The 16,785-nt window shown below is 38.9% G+C and overlaps 1 protein-coding gene and 1 long non-coding RNA gene across 3 annotated transcripts in view; one reads left to right on the top strand and one right to left on the bottom strand.

The window, feature by feature from the left end:
• LOC5575516 (sine oculis-binding protein homolog) overlaps positions 1-16,785 on the bottom strand; it is a 129,965-nt gene that overhangs the window by 30,255 nt on the left and 82,925 nt on the right. For both annotated transcript variants that reach the window (XR_002502646.1, XM_021854917.1), the window contains exon 3: positions 10,102-10,675. Coding sequence is in view for 1 of the 2 variants with exons in the window: in XM_021854917.1 (XP_021710609.1) it covers positions 10,102-10,675 (574 nt within the window). In the remaining variant the exon portion in view is untranslated. The remainder of the gene's footprint in view (positions 1-10,101; positions 10,676-16,785) is intronic.
• Positions 4,600-5,793, top strand: LOC110679617. Its single transcript, XR_002502647.1, has 3 exons — positions 4,600-4,796; positions 4,855-5,350; positions 5,411-5,793. It is a non-coding gene; the product is annotated as an uncharacterized LOC110679617 (long non-coding RNA).

The raw sequence follows: 16,785 nt of genomic DNA, 5'->3' as shown, positions 1-16,785 counted from the left end.
CCTTCAGCGACTATTACGCAGTTTTTCACAGGTTCTTCAGGATTTTTTTCATAATCCTCGACGAAACATTTTCGGAATTCTTCTTGTGATTCATACAAAAATTGCTTCAGTTAGACTTCTGGGATCTCCTTCGGAAATTTCTCTATTGATTTCACTAGGAGAAAAGCACCAATTTTCGACCCATTCATACGATTTTGGCCTACTTTGTATGAATATCCGAAAATTAGCATAGAATTCTTGTAGATCGAAAATTAGTGCTTTTCCCTTACCATATCTCATAAAACATCTTCCAGCGTTGTTCCACGGCATGGTTAGAGAAATTTATTCATAATTTGCTGCACGAAATCCATGAGCACTACAACGCTTCTCTTGACAGTTGTGATTCCCAGTTGTAACTTTAGAAGATCTTCCAAAGCTTCTTACAGCAGTTCTTCTATAAAAAAAAAACATTTTACAGATCTTAAAAAAAAATCATTAGGGGATTTTTTCAGGCAGATCTACGAGTATTCCTGTGCCAGTTGCTCCAGTTACCTTTTTTTAGGATTTTTTACATAGGATCTTTCAAGAATTCATTGACATTTCCCTTAGGAATTGCTCCTCTTATTCCTCCAGGGATTCCTCGGATACATTGTACACTCTTCCAGGAATTTCTCCTTAAATTTGACCTGGGATTCCTTGTCAAATTCTTCCATTAATTTTTTGAAAGATTTATCCAACATTTCATGTGAAAGTAAAATCTCAATGGCTGCTTCAAAAGTTCATCTGAGGCCCACACCAACTAATACTACAGTAAATATTCGAGTTTTTTTTTTAAATTAGAATTCATCTAAGCAATTTATCTACGAAATCATTGAGGACTTCTTCAAACGCCCAGGAGTTCTTCCAGAGAACCCATCATGAGTTACTTACAAATTTAATCAAGTTTTATCATATGTGACTTTGGGATTTTCTTCTGAATCAATCTCCCGAATTTTTTTAAATATTTCACCGATAGTTTCCGAAAAGAAATTCTCTATCTATTTGGAGGTATTCTGAGAATATTAATCTTTTAAGACATCTGTGGTTCATTTCTCTAAGAACTTCTAGAATATTTCCTGCAGGAATTGTAGAAACAATCTCATGGGTAATTCCTGAAGGAATTTTGAACGATAGTTTTGAAGGTAATTCTAGAAAATCCATGGAGAAAATACTAGTTGAAATCTTGAAGATATTGTTAACGGGAATCTTGGTGGAAGTTTCAAGAAAACGATGGTAGTATAATTGGATATATTCCTGAAGTACTTATTTTTTTTTTTTTTTTTTTGAAAAATTCTGAAAGAATCGTTGAAGAGATTTATGAAGATGACCCCTAAACTTCTATGGTTTTCCGTAGAAAAATCCTATGTTAAATTTTTGAAGGAATCTAAAACGGAATGCGTGGGAAGTTTGTGAAAATTACAAAATAAGCTCCATGAAGAAATCTTTCAAGTGAATTTTGTAATTTATTTGAAGCAAACTTTAAGCATTATTTTTTTTTATTTTTAAAGCATTTCTTTCATCAAGAATTTCAAAATCACTCCCGACTCAAAAACACAAAATTAAGAAACTGTCCAAATTTTCATAGAATACCCAATTAAAGCTGTATATGAATCATTGTTTTCCAGAGCTTCTTTGCCAGCTAATGTTTCCATTTTCTTGGAAATTCAATGGATATTTATTTTAAATTTTCAGTAAACTAATGTATTTCTGAACAAGAATAAGAAGAGAAGAACTGTATGCTCATTAATTGACATTTTTGCCATTAAACTAATACAACAACATATCATCATATGTAAGATCCACCACTTTAATCTTACTTCTACAAAAACTATTTGTTCATCGTTTGTTTCAACAGACGATTTAACATTAGCGCCTTACATTTAGACGGCGTTCACTTTAATTTGGAGGGCCCCTAAGCCGAACTCCGAACCGGGCCCCAAAAACCCTAGCTACGCCACTGCAGCTGGCCGCAAGAAAGTTAGATGCAAGTAAGTCTTCAAGCGCAAGGATATTTGCAAAAATTCGGAACGGATTATGATGAGGTTTTCGCGCCGGTTGCTAAGCAAGTCACTATACGTTTGCTGCTGACGGTGGCGGCTGAGCGAAATCTCGTTGTTAAGCATGTAGACATCAAGACTGCATACTTGTATGGTAAGTTGGGTGAAGAAATCTTTATGAAGCAGCCCCCTGGTTACGAAACCGGCAATCCCGCCGGTGTGTGTCGTCTGAAGCGAAGTCTGTACGGGCACGATTATGGAACAGAACGATCGACGATGTGTTCAAGCGAGCTGGAATTTTGCAGTCATCAGCCGATGTGTGCCTCTACGTTCGGACGAGGAATGGACAACAAGCGTTCATCCTGATCTACGTGGACGACATCTTGGTGGCCTGCTCTAGCGAAGTCGAATTCGTCGAGATAGTTGCCCATCTTCAAAAATGTTTCAAGCTGACGGTGTTGGGTGACATCAATCAGCAGGGCTATATCACCAAGCTTGCTGCACGGTTCGGCCAGACGAATGCGAAAGGATCGAAAATCCCAATGCACCCTGGTTACCAGCTGTTCTTTCGAATAGCGAGCAGTACCAAAGTCTGGTGGGTGGTTTGCTGTACATTGCAGTAAATTCACGGCCAGATATTTCGATCAGCGTATCGATTCTCGGATGATCCGTCAGCCAGCCCCGAGTAAGGGACTGGACAGAAGCGAAGAGAGTGTTGAGATATCTCTACAGCACCCGAAATCACCAGTTACAGCTAGCAGCGAATGGTAAAGGCTTGGAAGTTTACTGCGATGCCGACACCAAGGACCGGAAATCAACTTCTGGTTTTCTCATTTTTTTCGGCGGTGGAATCGTGAGTTGGGTTTCCAGAAAGCAATCGTGCGTGGCTCTGTCATCCACCGAATCAGAGTTCATCGCGCTGGCTGTGAAGCTGGGAAAATTAAGAATTGCAGCAGGAATTGTAGCTATCGATGTCGAGGAGGAGTGTTAGAGATAACATTGTTCAGAACCACGATGCAACGCTGCATTGATCAAGGAATCTTCCCGGATGTATGGGAGGGACATACATTGGTGCTACTACCAAAGGCGAAGAAACCATCAGGTGACCGGTCGGCGTATAGACCTATCTGTCTACTAGATACGACAGGCAAGTTATTGGAGAGGTTGATCCTCAACAGGCTAGTACCGTATACGGAAGGTGCGGACGGCCTATCCAACAACCAGTTTGGGTTCAGGAAAGGTAAATCTACTCTAGACGCTCGTTCAGATCGTTCAGACAGCTAAGGTCGCAATCGATTGCGACCTCAGCTGTCTGAACGATCGACTGGATAGCGTCTAGAGTAGATAAAAGGAGCGGCATCCGTTTCTGCGCGGTTGTCACTCTGGATGTGAAGAATGCGTTCAACATCGCAAGCTGGGAAGCGATACCCAACGCACTTCACCGCCTCACCGATGCTGTTATATAAGCTACGCGGAAGTACCTCAAGGTTCAATCCTGGGCCCGATGTTATGGAATGAGTGCTCACGCTAATCTTGGGCATTGCTGTTGTAGTCCTAGGATGTTCTCTTCGAAACCGACATGCGGAGAATCAACTGTAAATGCACCTCCCTGGCGGGCACATGGGGTCACAAGCAACCAAATCAAACAAACATCGAATTGCTGCTACAGAACGCCAGATTCGTTTGCCCATTTATAGTTCCTACCTATCCATTATTGCTGCGCGATATTAAATGAGCGGACAAATTACTTTTCCTATGGCCTCAACTAGAGGCATCATCGCCCTACCCCTCATTATGGTATCCAGTTACGGAGCAGTTCACATCGATGGATGCCCAGCCGGAATCCATGTTCGTGATTCGCATGAATATTTTAGCTATAGTAATGAGCGCACGACCAGTCGTTTGCCGAAAATCTCCGCATATCTAATCCACCGGGAAATAGAGGTTCCGAATGAATCGAATTTGTTATCATAATGAGCAGGTGAACGCGATTCCTTTCCCGTGGCTTCTCATTGTGGCTGAAGCGATACTTCGATGATGAACGAGAACAAAGGACCAAGGTTTGGGCTCAAACTCGGAGGCGGTAGACCAACCGAAACGATGCATAGTGGCGCATGGCTGGACAAAGCCTCGAAAACGTGTGTCTCAAAATCAATTGATAACTTTTTTATTTGAATTCTGTAACATAGAGTGACGATTTTTCAAAAGTTGAGATTGATTAGTTCTGTTTTCGATTTTTGCAGCATCATTAATGTGGAAAAGTAAACAAAATTGGACTGCCTCAAAGGGTAAAAGCTTGGAATTCAATAATGTGCCAAAACATTAAAGGCAAAAATCTCGCTAATGAAGCATCAAACGTTATCTTGAGCTCAATATGCTTCATATAAAAACGCAGTCCTGAGCCTTTGATTTAACATTGTTTTATATTTAACCTATTAGATGTATTTGCAGTCATCGTAAGTCTCAAGTGTTCGGCATAAGAGTCAAAACGGTAATAATAGTCTTTTGATCTTAAGGGTCTGTCTCAATTGGGCTATTAAAAATAATTCGTACTTAAACTTGACAGTTCGATAATTATTCCACCCCTGATTTCGATCTGTCAAAAATAAGTCTGCTGCAGAGCAGACTTAAATTTGACAGATCGATAGTTATTTTCTTTTTCGCTCGCTCGGGCGATCGGTGTTAGATGTTTACTTTCAACATAATGTTGTTTCCCCTATCCGGTAATTCATCTGCGGTCGGATATTCCTGCTGCCTTCGCAAGATTCAAGACCAGTAAAAGTAAGTTTAACGAAATATTCTGGCCAGAATAGCTTTATTTACGATCACTTTTTCTCAGTGACGGAACAGGTTGCAAGGGTGGGATGAAATCCTCACAACCAGGATTCTTTCCTGAACAGCTGGCAAGGTACTCGCAAAGCATTTCGACGTACAAAACATCTGGAAAGCAGCGACCACAGGAGACCTGATGATTTCCAGTATATCTCAAGCTGGAATCAACCAAAATAGTCTCATCAAGGTGCACAATGCAAGGACCTGCGGAAATTTGGACTATGTCGAGCTTCTAGTGTCCAAAATAGAAGTCAATAAAGTGCATGTTGGAACAAACGCCGCCGAAGATTATGATTGAAAAAGCTGAGTTGCTATTGGTGAAAAATCCCAAACCCCGTCTATGTGCCCAAAACAAGTTCATCAGTTCTCTACATGTAGCCGTGGAACGGCGGAACTGGAGTCTGGTTGAACTACTCGTTGATTATCATGCGAACTTGAATGTTTCGGATTTCGCTGACGAGACGCCACCCCCACAGAATTGGAATAAGGAACCGTAAGAATAGGTACATTAATTCCTTACGTTTGTTTCAACAATATGATAACGATTGTCGTTCAATTACCAGCAGGAAAGCAAGGCGACTATTTTCAAAGTGTTTTCCATCAATGACGAATTTCTTCGGCATCTACGTTTCTATCTAAGCTATTTAGCTTTGAAGATGAAGGCAGGGGATTTATGGTCGGAATTGTGGACGGAGTTGTTCTAATAACCAACTACTCATTGTCACGCCCCATTTACGACAAATTATGATCATTCAGTTCGATGTATCGCATTAATGACAGATCACCATGCATTCTTACTGGAATTGTCGAACGTTGAGAATATAATGCAGCATCAAAGTACTACGACGACTTTGACTATAGATCTGATGAAGCTCGTCAAAGGCCTTGCATAAAACACCTATGTAGATAAACATTTAGCTCATAATAAAAAGAATTGTGCATTATATTAAGGATCCAGTGTCCAAACTGTGTTTTTATTTTTCTCAATTTGTTTCAAAACTGCATTTTGGAGGCTTAAAAATGTCTCAATTTCTATTAGGACCAACGTTCAACGATCCGTCATCGTCATAATTGGAACTTCAACACCAGTTTTTCTGATCAAAACTAAAATTTATACGACGAAAGTGTTATCACTGTGTTTTGGTTGAAGAATGGAATACAGTGAACACATTCTCAAAAAACTGCTTTTGAAAATTCTCAAATTGATGATGGATTGTGCCCCCTTAAACAAGGTCAAAGAAATTTCCATTAAGAATAACAGTGGATTCTCCAGAAATCGAACCCAGACTCCTTCAGTATGGCTTCACTTTACAGCAGTGGACGTTTTCGCACATCTAAAAGACGCTTAGGGTGTTTTATGTATTTTGGACAGAGCGTTACGTGTGTATAATTTGGCCACCTCCATTAGATTTTGCCGAAAATGGCCAAATTATATACGCGTAACGGTCTGTCCAAAATACTTTGATCACCCTATATCATACATAACTCGGTATTCGTCTAAATACGAGAAAACGCTTGATACGTTACCCCTGGAATATATAAGCCAGCTTAGCTTCACGATAACTGATGCAAACAACTATCGAAAATAAAGTTATTGGTTGAGAGAGATTTTATTTTTGCGGACATTCTGAAACCTAAATTTAACAATATACTTAAGAACACTGTTTCGGTTTCAAACTATTGTTCGTACCTTGGTCCGTACACTGAAATGAATTTTATTGTAGAATCTACTGAATCCATGGTAAAATTAAGAACTGCACCAACGATTTTCAACCGACTACATTAATCTGTTAACTCTACCAAAACATAGTCAACATCACTATACAAGAAAATTTCTTCTGTTGATTCAACCAGAGTTGTAGTATTTTTGACTAGAAACATTCTTGATTTGAGAAGTTTAGCATCATACTTTTGACCACACTGTGTTGTACGGTGGGTGTCACGGATTGAAATACAATGCTTTGTAGTGGATGCTACTATGGACATAGTCAAATTTACTGCACTGCTCAGTGATTTTCACCAGATTATAGTAAACTTAACAGATGTTTGTAGTCGGTTGAAAATCGTTGGTACAGTTCTTAATTCTACCATGGATTTGGTAGATTATACAACAAAATTTGTTTGCGTGTACGGTGAGAATTTGTCCAGATTTTTCCTAAAGCTGATGAGATGAATAATTGTAAGTTCGATCAATCGTTCGAAAATGCAGTTTGCCGAAAATGGAGTTTTCTCAGAATCCATGCAAGATACCATTCTTTGGAAGTAGGGCGTATTAGAGCCGCATTCGGATGCGAATCGAATGCACCACTTCCAACCTCGCATAGATTTTAAAAAAATCCAACAACGGTGCGAAACCGTTTCTAACTTTAACCGCAAGCGCCGATAATAGTAATACAATTTTCCTCACCAAGGCTGACGATACATTGACGGCATATTTGCAGAGTCTTGTTCCCTAGAGATCAGAAATGTTGAACATTATTACAACATATCTCATATGTTTGATAAATAAAAAAAAAACTATTTACTTGACTTGGCTAAAACAAATACACTTCCAATGATTCGAAGCAATTTTCAACAGACAAACAAAATAGATTGAAGTATTTTCTTTTCACGAATCATCTTAAATTATGATAACGTTGGTTCGGCAACTTTCGCGAATTGGACCAGCAAAAATTAATATTTGACAGTTCATTAATCGTTTGTAGGGGAAATTATTTTTGAACTGTCAAATTTAAGTGTGAATTATTTTTAATAGCCCAATTGAGACAGACCCTAAATGTTGTGGTAGACGGGTCTATTTATACTGAACCCTATTCAGTATCTATCCATTGAGAATTTGCACCAACACTACCGTATGCTCTGCATTCGTGATCAAACGTCAACATCCCACCGCAAAATCGCTAGTGTTTGGAGGTTATGTTAACCTCAAAAATGCGAAATCATCACCTCCAACTTAGATCTAATACCCACCGTTATGTGAGTTATGGTGGCGCGTCGATCGTCGCAAGTTTCTCGTTAAACTGTCAATTGGGTCAGTCTGTGATTTTGCGCTGCTCGGTGTGATCGGCTTCTCGCGTCTCTGCGGCTTTGAGCAAGTAATACTTGTGCTTATTCTGCGTGGCGTGTGAGTCGAGACTACTCGCTCTCACCGCGAGTGACGTGAGACGACTAATGTTAATCAAATGGGAGCGAGTCGACAATTGTCACCTCATTCGACTCGTGTCACCTCACACGCCGCGCAGAATAAACACAACTGTTTGTTCGCAAAGTGTTCATTTTAATTGATTACTACCAGGCTTCCGAATTCTCACTCACTCTCACGATAATGGATTTATCCCTCACAGCAATTTTCAGCGATTAGCTGCCTTGCGATTTTATCCGTCCACAAAACAAAGCGAAAATAGATAATTGCATATATCCGCAGCTGTGAAAAGTTTGTTTTCTCTTTCTCCGATCCATGGAGAACTTTTCCTGTATGCATCGCCACAAGCAGCAGCTGCTTTTATGCACCAAATTAACCACTCCTTTCGTCAAGTTGGTGTGGTAGTATGGTTAGCGTGCACGCATCGCGGTTGTTTTTAGCAATGTTCTAGGTTCGAATCCCGTCGCCGGCACTAGTTTTTGTTTATCCACATAGTGATAATTTTCGGGAGCAGTTGGTGAGCGAAAATACGATGGAGTGAAAAATAAATTATCCCTGGAGTGGAATGATTTTAGGTTATCCTCCATCGTAGCTCCAGGGAAAAATAGTGTGAGCGATAAAAGATGTTCACGTGAGGAAGAGAAAAAAGCATTCTCCTTACGTGCGAAAAATCGTAGATTTAGCATCATTGATACGAAAATTCAGAACCCTGATTACTACAAATGTCAAAAAACTTAAACTGGATAAATTACTTCGAATCGAATTTAAAATTTTACGCTTATTTCTAACGGGATCATTCGAATATCCAAGCAAGTTGAGCAAGTAAGTTAGACTATCATTTTCAATCGATTTGGGACGCCTTTGAGGTTTTGTCCGACCTTTCTTTGAAGGCGCGCCACTGTACTACAGCTGTTAGCTCCGGATTATTTTTCCGGAGGTAAATTTTCTCGCGCACGGCATCACCGGAGGCTGGATAAAATTTCGCGATTTTAATGAACCACGTGATGGGGATCATGTTTTTGATTTTATCGAACTGTGGTGGTTGGTCAAAACCGGACAACGCCGATGATTTGTGCCGTGCATTTCGATATTTTTGGGCGCGACGACGACGATGACGACGATGTTCCGGCATCAGGCATCGGAGTGAAAGACGAAATCTTCGTCTCCGGTGGAAGGAAGGCAACATGAGCATTGCATGTTCGGGCCGGACCGACGATGATGATTATCAATTAAAATAATGTGAAAATTGATCCGCTTGAGAAAGGCTCGATTTCAAAAAGGTTTCGTTTTGTTCGGGTTGGGTGTGACGACGACTGGTGGTTGCCAACCCATGCTGCTACTACTACAATTTTAGCTCCCCTCTCGGGCATATGTTATGTGGTTGCTGGTTGCAATTTAGTGACGATATGTGCCAGGGGAAGACATTTCTTCGAGTGGTGAACGTTATCCTAACGAAGGAACTCATATCATTGGTATATATCGAAGACACATGAGCGAAATGTAATCTTCAAAGGGAGAAGCAAATTCACAGATTAGAAGGTCATTGAATGAGATCACGCACCTTTATAATGTATAGCATGTCAGAATAAGGAACTTCATCTTTCGAGACTTGTAGTTTTATACGTATAAAAAGTTATTCTTCTAAAAAAATGGTTTACAAAAATTTGCAAAATTTCGAATAGCAACATTGGTCATTCTTGGAGCTTTTTAAAATGTGTACCTAGACGAGAAGATCAAACATAACTAGAGAAAAATATGTTCAAGATTCAAATGAGATTCATGTGTATGTTTACAGTAACATGTGGTTTAATAAATCTTTAGGCTGAAGTTTTAAGACTAAAGCAATAAAACAGTACTATGCAATACTAAGTTTTATATTTATTGATCATTTTTAATCATTTTTAATTAATCGATTATTTGTTGGTATGTCCAATGATAAAACAACATATTATTTGTATATTAACATACCAAATGTTAAAAAGAGCTCAATTTAGTTTTATCAAATTAGGATGACAGTGTTGTCAAACACAGAAACAAGCAGGCAGACGAACCATTTCCACCGTTAGCACAGCCCTTATGAAATAACAAGCAATACGGCGTATCAAATCTTACCTTGCTTGTCGAGCATCTTCACTAGCAGCGGACTTTTCGAACTCTCCCGGGAGCTATCCTTCTCGGACGTGGAACTTTCAGCCCGGTGATGTAAATTAACACCGTTCCTGGTGTTGTTGGTGTTGCCGTTGCCGCTGCTACTGTTGGCCGTTGTTTGGTTATTATTACCTCCAGTGAGGCCGGTATTGTTGCCGTTGTTGCTGTTGGTGGGTTTTCCTAACGAAGACGATGGTGAAACTACACCTGATGCGACGACGACTGCCGCCGCTGCCGATGCAATAATGCTATCACTTAGCTCACTGGAATTATGCTGCGGCATATTGAATTGCCTGAGCTTGTGTTGTGTCTTGGCGAGCTTCGATTTCGACGTTGTCGTGGATGATGACGACGACGATGTGCTGCTGTCCTTGCTCCCATTGCTGCGCTGCTTGCCGGGATCACCTGCTGGCGTCGTTGCATTCGAAGACGGTGGGGGAGCTGGAGGGGCCGACGGATTGATATCGATACGATGATCCACACTGTCCCCGTAGCCATACCAGCCGAGAATGTCGTTCATGGCCGTCTCGGCAAAGTCCTGTGCAGAAACGAGAAGAAAACCGGGAAATATTAGCAGCTGATTAGGGTGAAGCATTGAATTTGCAGGAAATGTCATTTAGATTTCTATTTCGAATACTCAAACTACCATTTTAAGAAAACTTAAACTCCTCCTCCAAGTAGAGGGCAAATGTACCATTAGTGGTGCACCCAAGGAAAAACAGCTAAAGTATATGTTGAGAAAAGCATGAAATAGGTGATTTTAACGTGTATGAAAATTAGGATTCAAATAAAATATCGAGCGACCTTCATTAAGGAAGCGTTTGCCCTAACTCTGATTTTGTTGTTATTTTTTTTATAAATTGGGGAAATTTTTCAGCCATATTTTTCATATTTTTGTATTACTCTCAATCAATGTAATGATAAGCAATAATCATGAAGAATAAACATATTTTAAGCTTCTAGCAAATCCATTTTGATCCACTGTGACTTAATTAAAGAACGGTGTTCACAGAACTAGTTTACTCTGACTATAGGAAAAACAAATAATAAAAGAAAATGCTTGTACAGTCGATTCTCCACATCTCGATGTCCTACACCTCGAGATCTCTCCCTATGTCGATGATTTATTCTGTCCCTTCATTCAATACAATTTCCCTCTCCGTATCTCGATATCCTCCTTATCTCGATGTGTTCCTGTTGAGTTTCTGTATCGAAGCACAGAGAACAGACGTTCATCTTTTCTCGTCAGCGTGTGTAAAGCATTGTACTGGTCACTTCAAAGTATGTCGTTATGCTCCTGTTACACGGCGCTGTCGTTAGATTAAGAACGCTACAAATTTGCCGCTTTTAAAACTTTGGTTTTTGATGGTTTTGATGAACTTTTGTTCGAGCCTCCATGTCTGTTCTCTGTGGTTAAGAGTTCATCCCCGAGCGTAAATTTTATTCTCTCCGAAAGATTTACTCTCTGGACTCCCTAAAGATGGTTGGCAAGTTTCTTTTTGCTCGAACATTGCCAGTTCAATCGAAGATGGCATCGAACCAGCAAGCGCGAGCGTGTTGTACGGTTTTACGAAGTGCCGAAAGAAGGAACCCGACAAACTTGCCTCAGTACTGTTTGTATGTTTGTCTATGATTCAACTATCAATACCTAACTACGATCATTGCAACACACTAGAAAAAAGTCACACAGAGTTGAGTAAGAGATGAAAGCTCGAAAGGTATCTCCGAACGCCAATAAAAAAACACCAATCGGCGTATCCTTCGATAGAAGATAGGGCCATTGAATTAGATACTGTTAGATGTGGCTGAGATTGTGTGGGCTCTGTAAATCTTTTCAAGAATCTACAGGTATGGTGCTAATTCAAATAGCACTTCAACCGCATAACCAAAAATTCCAATCGGTATATTGATCGCATCTGGCCGAATGGGTCGTTTGTTCGCAATTCGTCATTTGGTCGGATTATAAATCCAAATTAGTCTGGCTTCCAGCAGTGCTGAAGGGTGCGATAAAAGAGTATGGACTGACTTTAAATGCTTAAAAATAATGGAATATTATATGGTTAATTGCTGGATTGATTCTTAAATGAATGCTGTAAATTTTATACAAATTGTGTGATGATCCCTGGAGGAATTCAAGGTGTAATACTTGTAAGAATTTGCGTAAAAGGGCTTCTCTACTATTTTTATCAATAACCTCTGGCTTCTGTATTTTTAACAATAACATCTCATTCGTTTTATTACAGAGTGGTTAGGAAGATTCAAACAAGAATTATAAAACACAGTTTTTCGAAAATTTTGACGAAATCGCTAAAAACTCCCTGGTGTAATTGCTGTTAGAATCACCATAAGAATTCTTTGCGGAAATGCCGGGAGGAATACCTAGAGCAGTCCGAGCACCTTTCAAAAATATAGGAGAAATACAGAAAGAAACTCCAATTATCTGAGGAAATCTGCTAGCTCCATGGAGGATTCTTGTAAAGAATTCTCGTAAAAATGCTTAGTGAAACAACTACTTTAAGAAAAACACTAATTGAATTTTAATACTTAACTTCACTATTGCAAAAGAAAAATAAAATGCTAAAAATCACTGGTTAGGCGAGCAAATATCTTTAAACTCTGTTTAATACTTCAATACTTTTAAACTCGAGTGCTCGACACTGAAGAAGTATGTAATTCACAGACGAAATAGGCCTATGCGTCAAGATAAGCAACATATTAGAGTGTAAAGATATTTTCTCGCCTTACTAGTGATTTTTAGTTTTTTTTGCATAAGTGAAGTGAAGTGTTAAAGTTTAACTAGTGATTTTTCCCTAAACATACTTCAATAATCTCTCCATAAATATAATAAAGTGGAGCAACTTTTTTAATAGAATAACTGGATGAAACCCCTGGAGTAGTTACTGAAGAATATTGAGAAATAATAGGGTAAAGATCTTCATGCGCACCTTTATGGGCTCTTTGGCATAAATTTCGTTTTCAGTAAAATTATTTTATGTATATTATATTTGGTCATCGATAGAATCGTACAGTTTAGCCTGATTTAATTTCTTAACCTACCTTTGCTTCGTCAAATTAGAGTTCTCTCTTACTTGAAAGCCCTAATGCATGAGCTATGTCGACTATTGAACTTGTAGTTTGTTCTAAGCCCAGAAAGTATAACAAAATCCTGATTTCTTAAAGGCCGCTGAGGTATATTGAATGAAATCTGCTGCAATAATTTGTCACAGTTAATGTTTCGGGAAAGGATGTCGAATATGGTCAGCCATTGCAGCTTTTTCTTTCTTTTCGAGAGTAGCTCTAAATTTGTAAGGCGACAGCGTGCTCGGTAATCTGGAAGATGCATAGGATCATTTCACGTAAGGTTTCTAAGCGCAAAGCAAATATACTCAGTCTTAAAAATAATGAAAATGACTGCGGACGTAATTCACATTATGACTGAATGACACATGATGTAGGTGATTAAATGACGTAAAAATGTGTTCTGAAAGATATATTGAACGAAAAATGTAATTTTACATGATGTAGGACATGAAATCGATGCCACTATGATTGACATTCCCCGAATCAGACACCATCGTATTTAAAATGTGACACAAATTCACGTCATTTGGCTCGCTTCTTTTATGTACATTAGACTGATGCAAATTTTGAAGTTTTTGCTCCCCTATGCTTAAACGATGATGAAAATGATCCTCCCAAAATTTGAAGTGATTCGGAAGAAATTTGGTTGTGCACACGCTATTTGAAGTTTATATGGAAATTACTATGGAAAAGGCAAACCTTTTGTGTTCAGTCCCCTAACTGCTCGTCAAAATAATTTATGGAAAAGTGAACACACTCATCTCATGTGAAAACTTCCCAGCTACAATTTTGCCGAAGACCACATTTCGATGGGACGTAAGGATAATTTGTTATTATTGATAACAAAGTCTTAATCATGCTGCGATGATCATTCAATTACTTTCAGAGCACACTCTTAAAAATAATGAAAATTACTCTGGACGTAATTCTGGTTATGACTGAATGACACATGATGTAAGTGATGGAACGACACAAAAACGTGTCCTTGAAGATGTATTGAACAAAAAATGTAATTTTACATGTTAAAGGACACGAAAACGATGGAACTGTGATCGACATTTCCCGAATCAGACACTAACGTATTTTAAAATGGACACAAATTTACGTCATTTGGCTCGCTTCTTTTATGTGCATCCCAAAAGACGTAAATCACATTATTTTTTGGTACTGTGCAACACTGCTTTTTTGCTGTAGAACATAGTAGCCTGGATTACTTTGATCTATTCTTCCCGCCAGGAGCACCACTGTTGCCTGCCGAACAGTTGGAGAAGCATGCTACATGCAAACCAACTTTATGATGATGAATAACAATTTATCCTGAGGTCCAATCAAAAAGTGGTCTTCGGCAAAGTTGTAGCTGGAAGGATTTCACATTAAAAGAATTTGCATTTGCATCGTTTTTTGCTAGCGATAAAAATATGTTAAAATTAAGCTATTTCAATCTGAATTTGTGTCGCTGCTTGAGATAACATCCCTAATTTTGATGTTGTGGGATAGAAGTATAGAAATTCCTCGTTTTTCTATTAGAAACATGATGATATCCTTAAGGTGTTCATTTTACCACCCCTTCCCCTACAGTGATTGTAGTGCGGCGGATGAAGCCGAGTACGGAAAAAGCCTTGACAGCCATTGTGGCAACAAGCTAATTGATACGGAGTTTGTTATTAATTATTATTGTTATCATAGTTTGTTATTAACCATTATTGTTATCAAGTTATCATAAATTATTATTGTTTTATATTTTTTCATAACACCCCTTTTCTTTTACTTTTATTTTTGTAATTAATAAAAGACGTTGATAGCTTCGACACTATAAGTGTGGACTTGCAAAACATTCACTTCATTCAACAAACTTTGATTGGTTCGCCACTGTAAATGTAGTCATAAGTGTTGTGTGATGTTCCAGTTAATCGAGTTTTTTTTCTCTCTTTATTTATATGAGTTAAATATGATAACACATGCTTCCATCCTGACAGCTGTAGGAGTGTTGCGTTTAGCTGTTTGTTCAACAAACTTTGAATAGTTTGTTACTTCAAGGGTCGACATTATTTTTTTTCTATTTGGAAATTGTTCATATCAAATGAAAATATTATATTCTTAAGCATGTTTATATCTCACAAAAAATATCATGATCTAATCGCTTATCAAAGTGAATCCTGTGACCCAACGATCCTCTCCATTAACAAACATCCCTCCCAGTAACCTTTGTGGAGATGCAGAGGCAAACACGGTCTCCAAATAGCAAAGGTTACACACTAACATTCCTTTCTCCAATCCCACCTGACTGCAAGGACGTGGCCAGCGCCGTTCTTCTTCTTCTTGGCATTTACGTCCTCACTGGGACAGAGCCTGCTTCTTAGCTTAGTGTTCTTATGAGCACTTCCACATTTATTAACTAAGAGCTTTTTTTGCCAAAGTTGCCATTTTCGCATTCGTATATCGTGTGGCAGGTACGATTATACTCTATGCCCAGGGATGTCAAGGAAATTTCCATTACGAAAAGATCCTGGACCGACCGGGAATTGAACCCAGACACCTTCAGCGTGGCTTTGCTTTATAGCCGCGGACTCTAACCACTTGGCTAAGGAAGGCCAGCGCCGTTATTGACCCTGTATGGACTGATCCAAGGTCTTCTTTTATTGTCGATTATCTTTTTCTTTTCCGCTCTAAATGCGGCCCGTGTTTACATGAAATGACATCCGGACAAACATCCAGTGAAGGAATGTTCACCGATTGCACATGAAGTGGATGAATATGTAGCGAAATCGTTCATTTTCTGTAATCACGGCCCGCAGCAAAGGTTTTCTTCCCGCTGAAAGATGCAGCGTGACGTCATCGTAGATAAGTTCATTAATAGAGGTACTGAATTTTGCACTGAAGAAGATTATGGCCAATCCCAGCCGAACTTCTAGTTGATTCTTTGTGTATCTTCACTGATTTCGGTCAATCACGGAATAGCAACCATTGATATGTGTAGTTAGTCTAAGCTAAGCTAAGCTAAGCTATAGTTACACAGAGGTCCATTACAGATTGCACCTGTTCTAGCTGAACGGAGTTGATACGGTAGGTCTGTGCAATAGGATTCCTACATCGACTAAAAGATAGATTTGTTGCATTGTTTTAATGTTGCTACGCATGCCATTCTCATTGCTCCAGCGCAAAAGCTCATCGATTACATACATTACAAAAATGAGACGACCTAACACACTGCCTTGTGATACTCCGGATGGTATTTTTTGTACGAATCTTTGCAATACTTCTTACTTAAATACGTTGCAGGAGTGAATTAAAAGTGTCAAAAATAGGATACAATCTGAAGAATTTTGTTGTTTATTCCCTGCCCAGAGGAAGTTCTGGAAATGTCCTATGTCCCATCTCTATTTTTAATGTTTATGTTTGCGATTGGCTTAAATGTTCTGTAAGTATTTCTTTCAAATATCATTAGTAATGATACCTAGAAGAAATACTTAAAGATGTTTCAAGTCAATCTCATACAAAAAAATTACGCAAAATAGAAATAATATTAATATTCCAACAGTATTTCCTTAGAAAACTCTTAAATTCACC

Source organism: Aedes aegypti, chromosome 3 (genome assembly GCF_002204515.2).
Source record: "Aedes aegypti strain LVP_AGWG chromosome 3, AaegL5.0 Primary Assembly, whole genome shotgun sequence".
Lineage (NCBI taxonomy): Eukaryota > Metazoa > Arthropoda > Insecta > Diptera > Culicidae > Aedes > Aedes aegypti.
This window is presented reverse-complemented; position numbering and strand designations above follow the sequence as displayed.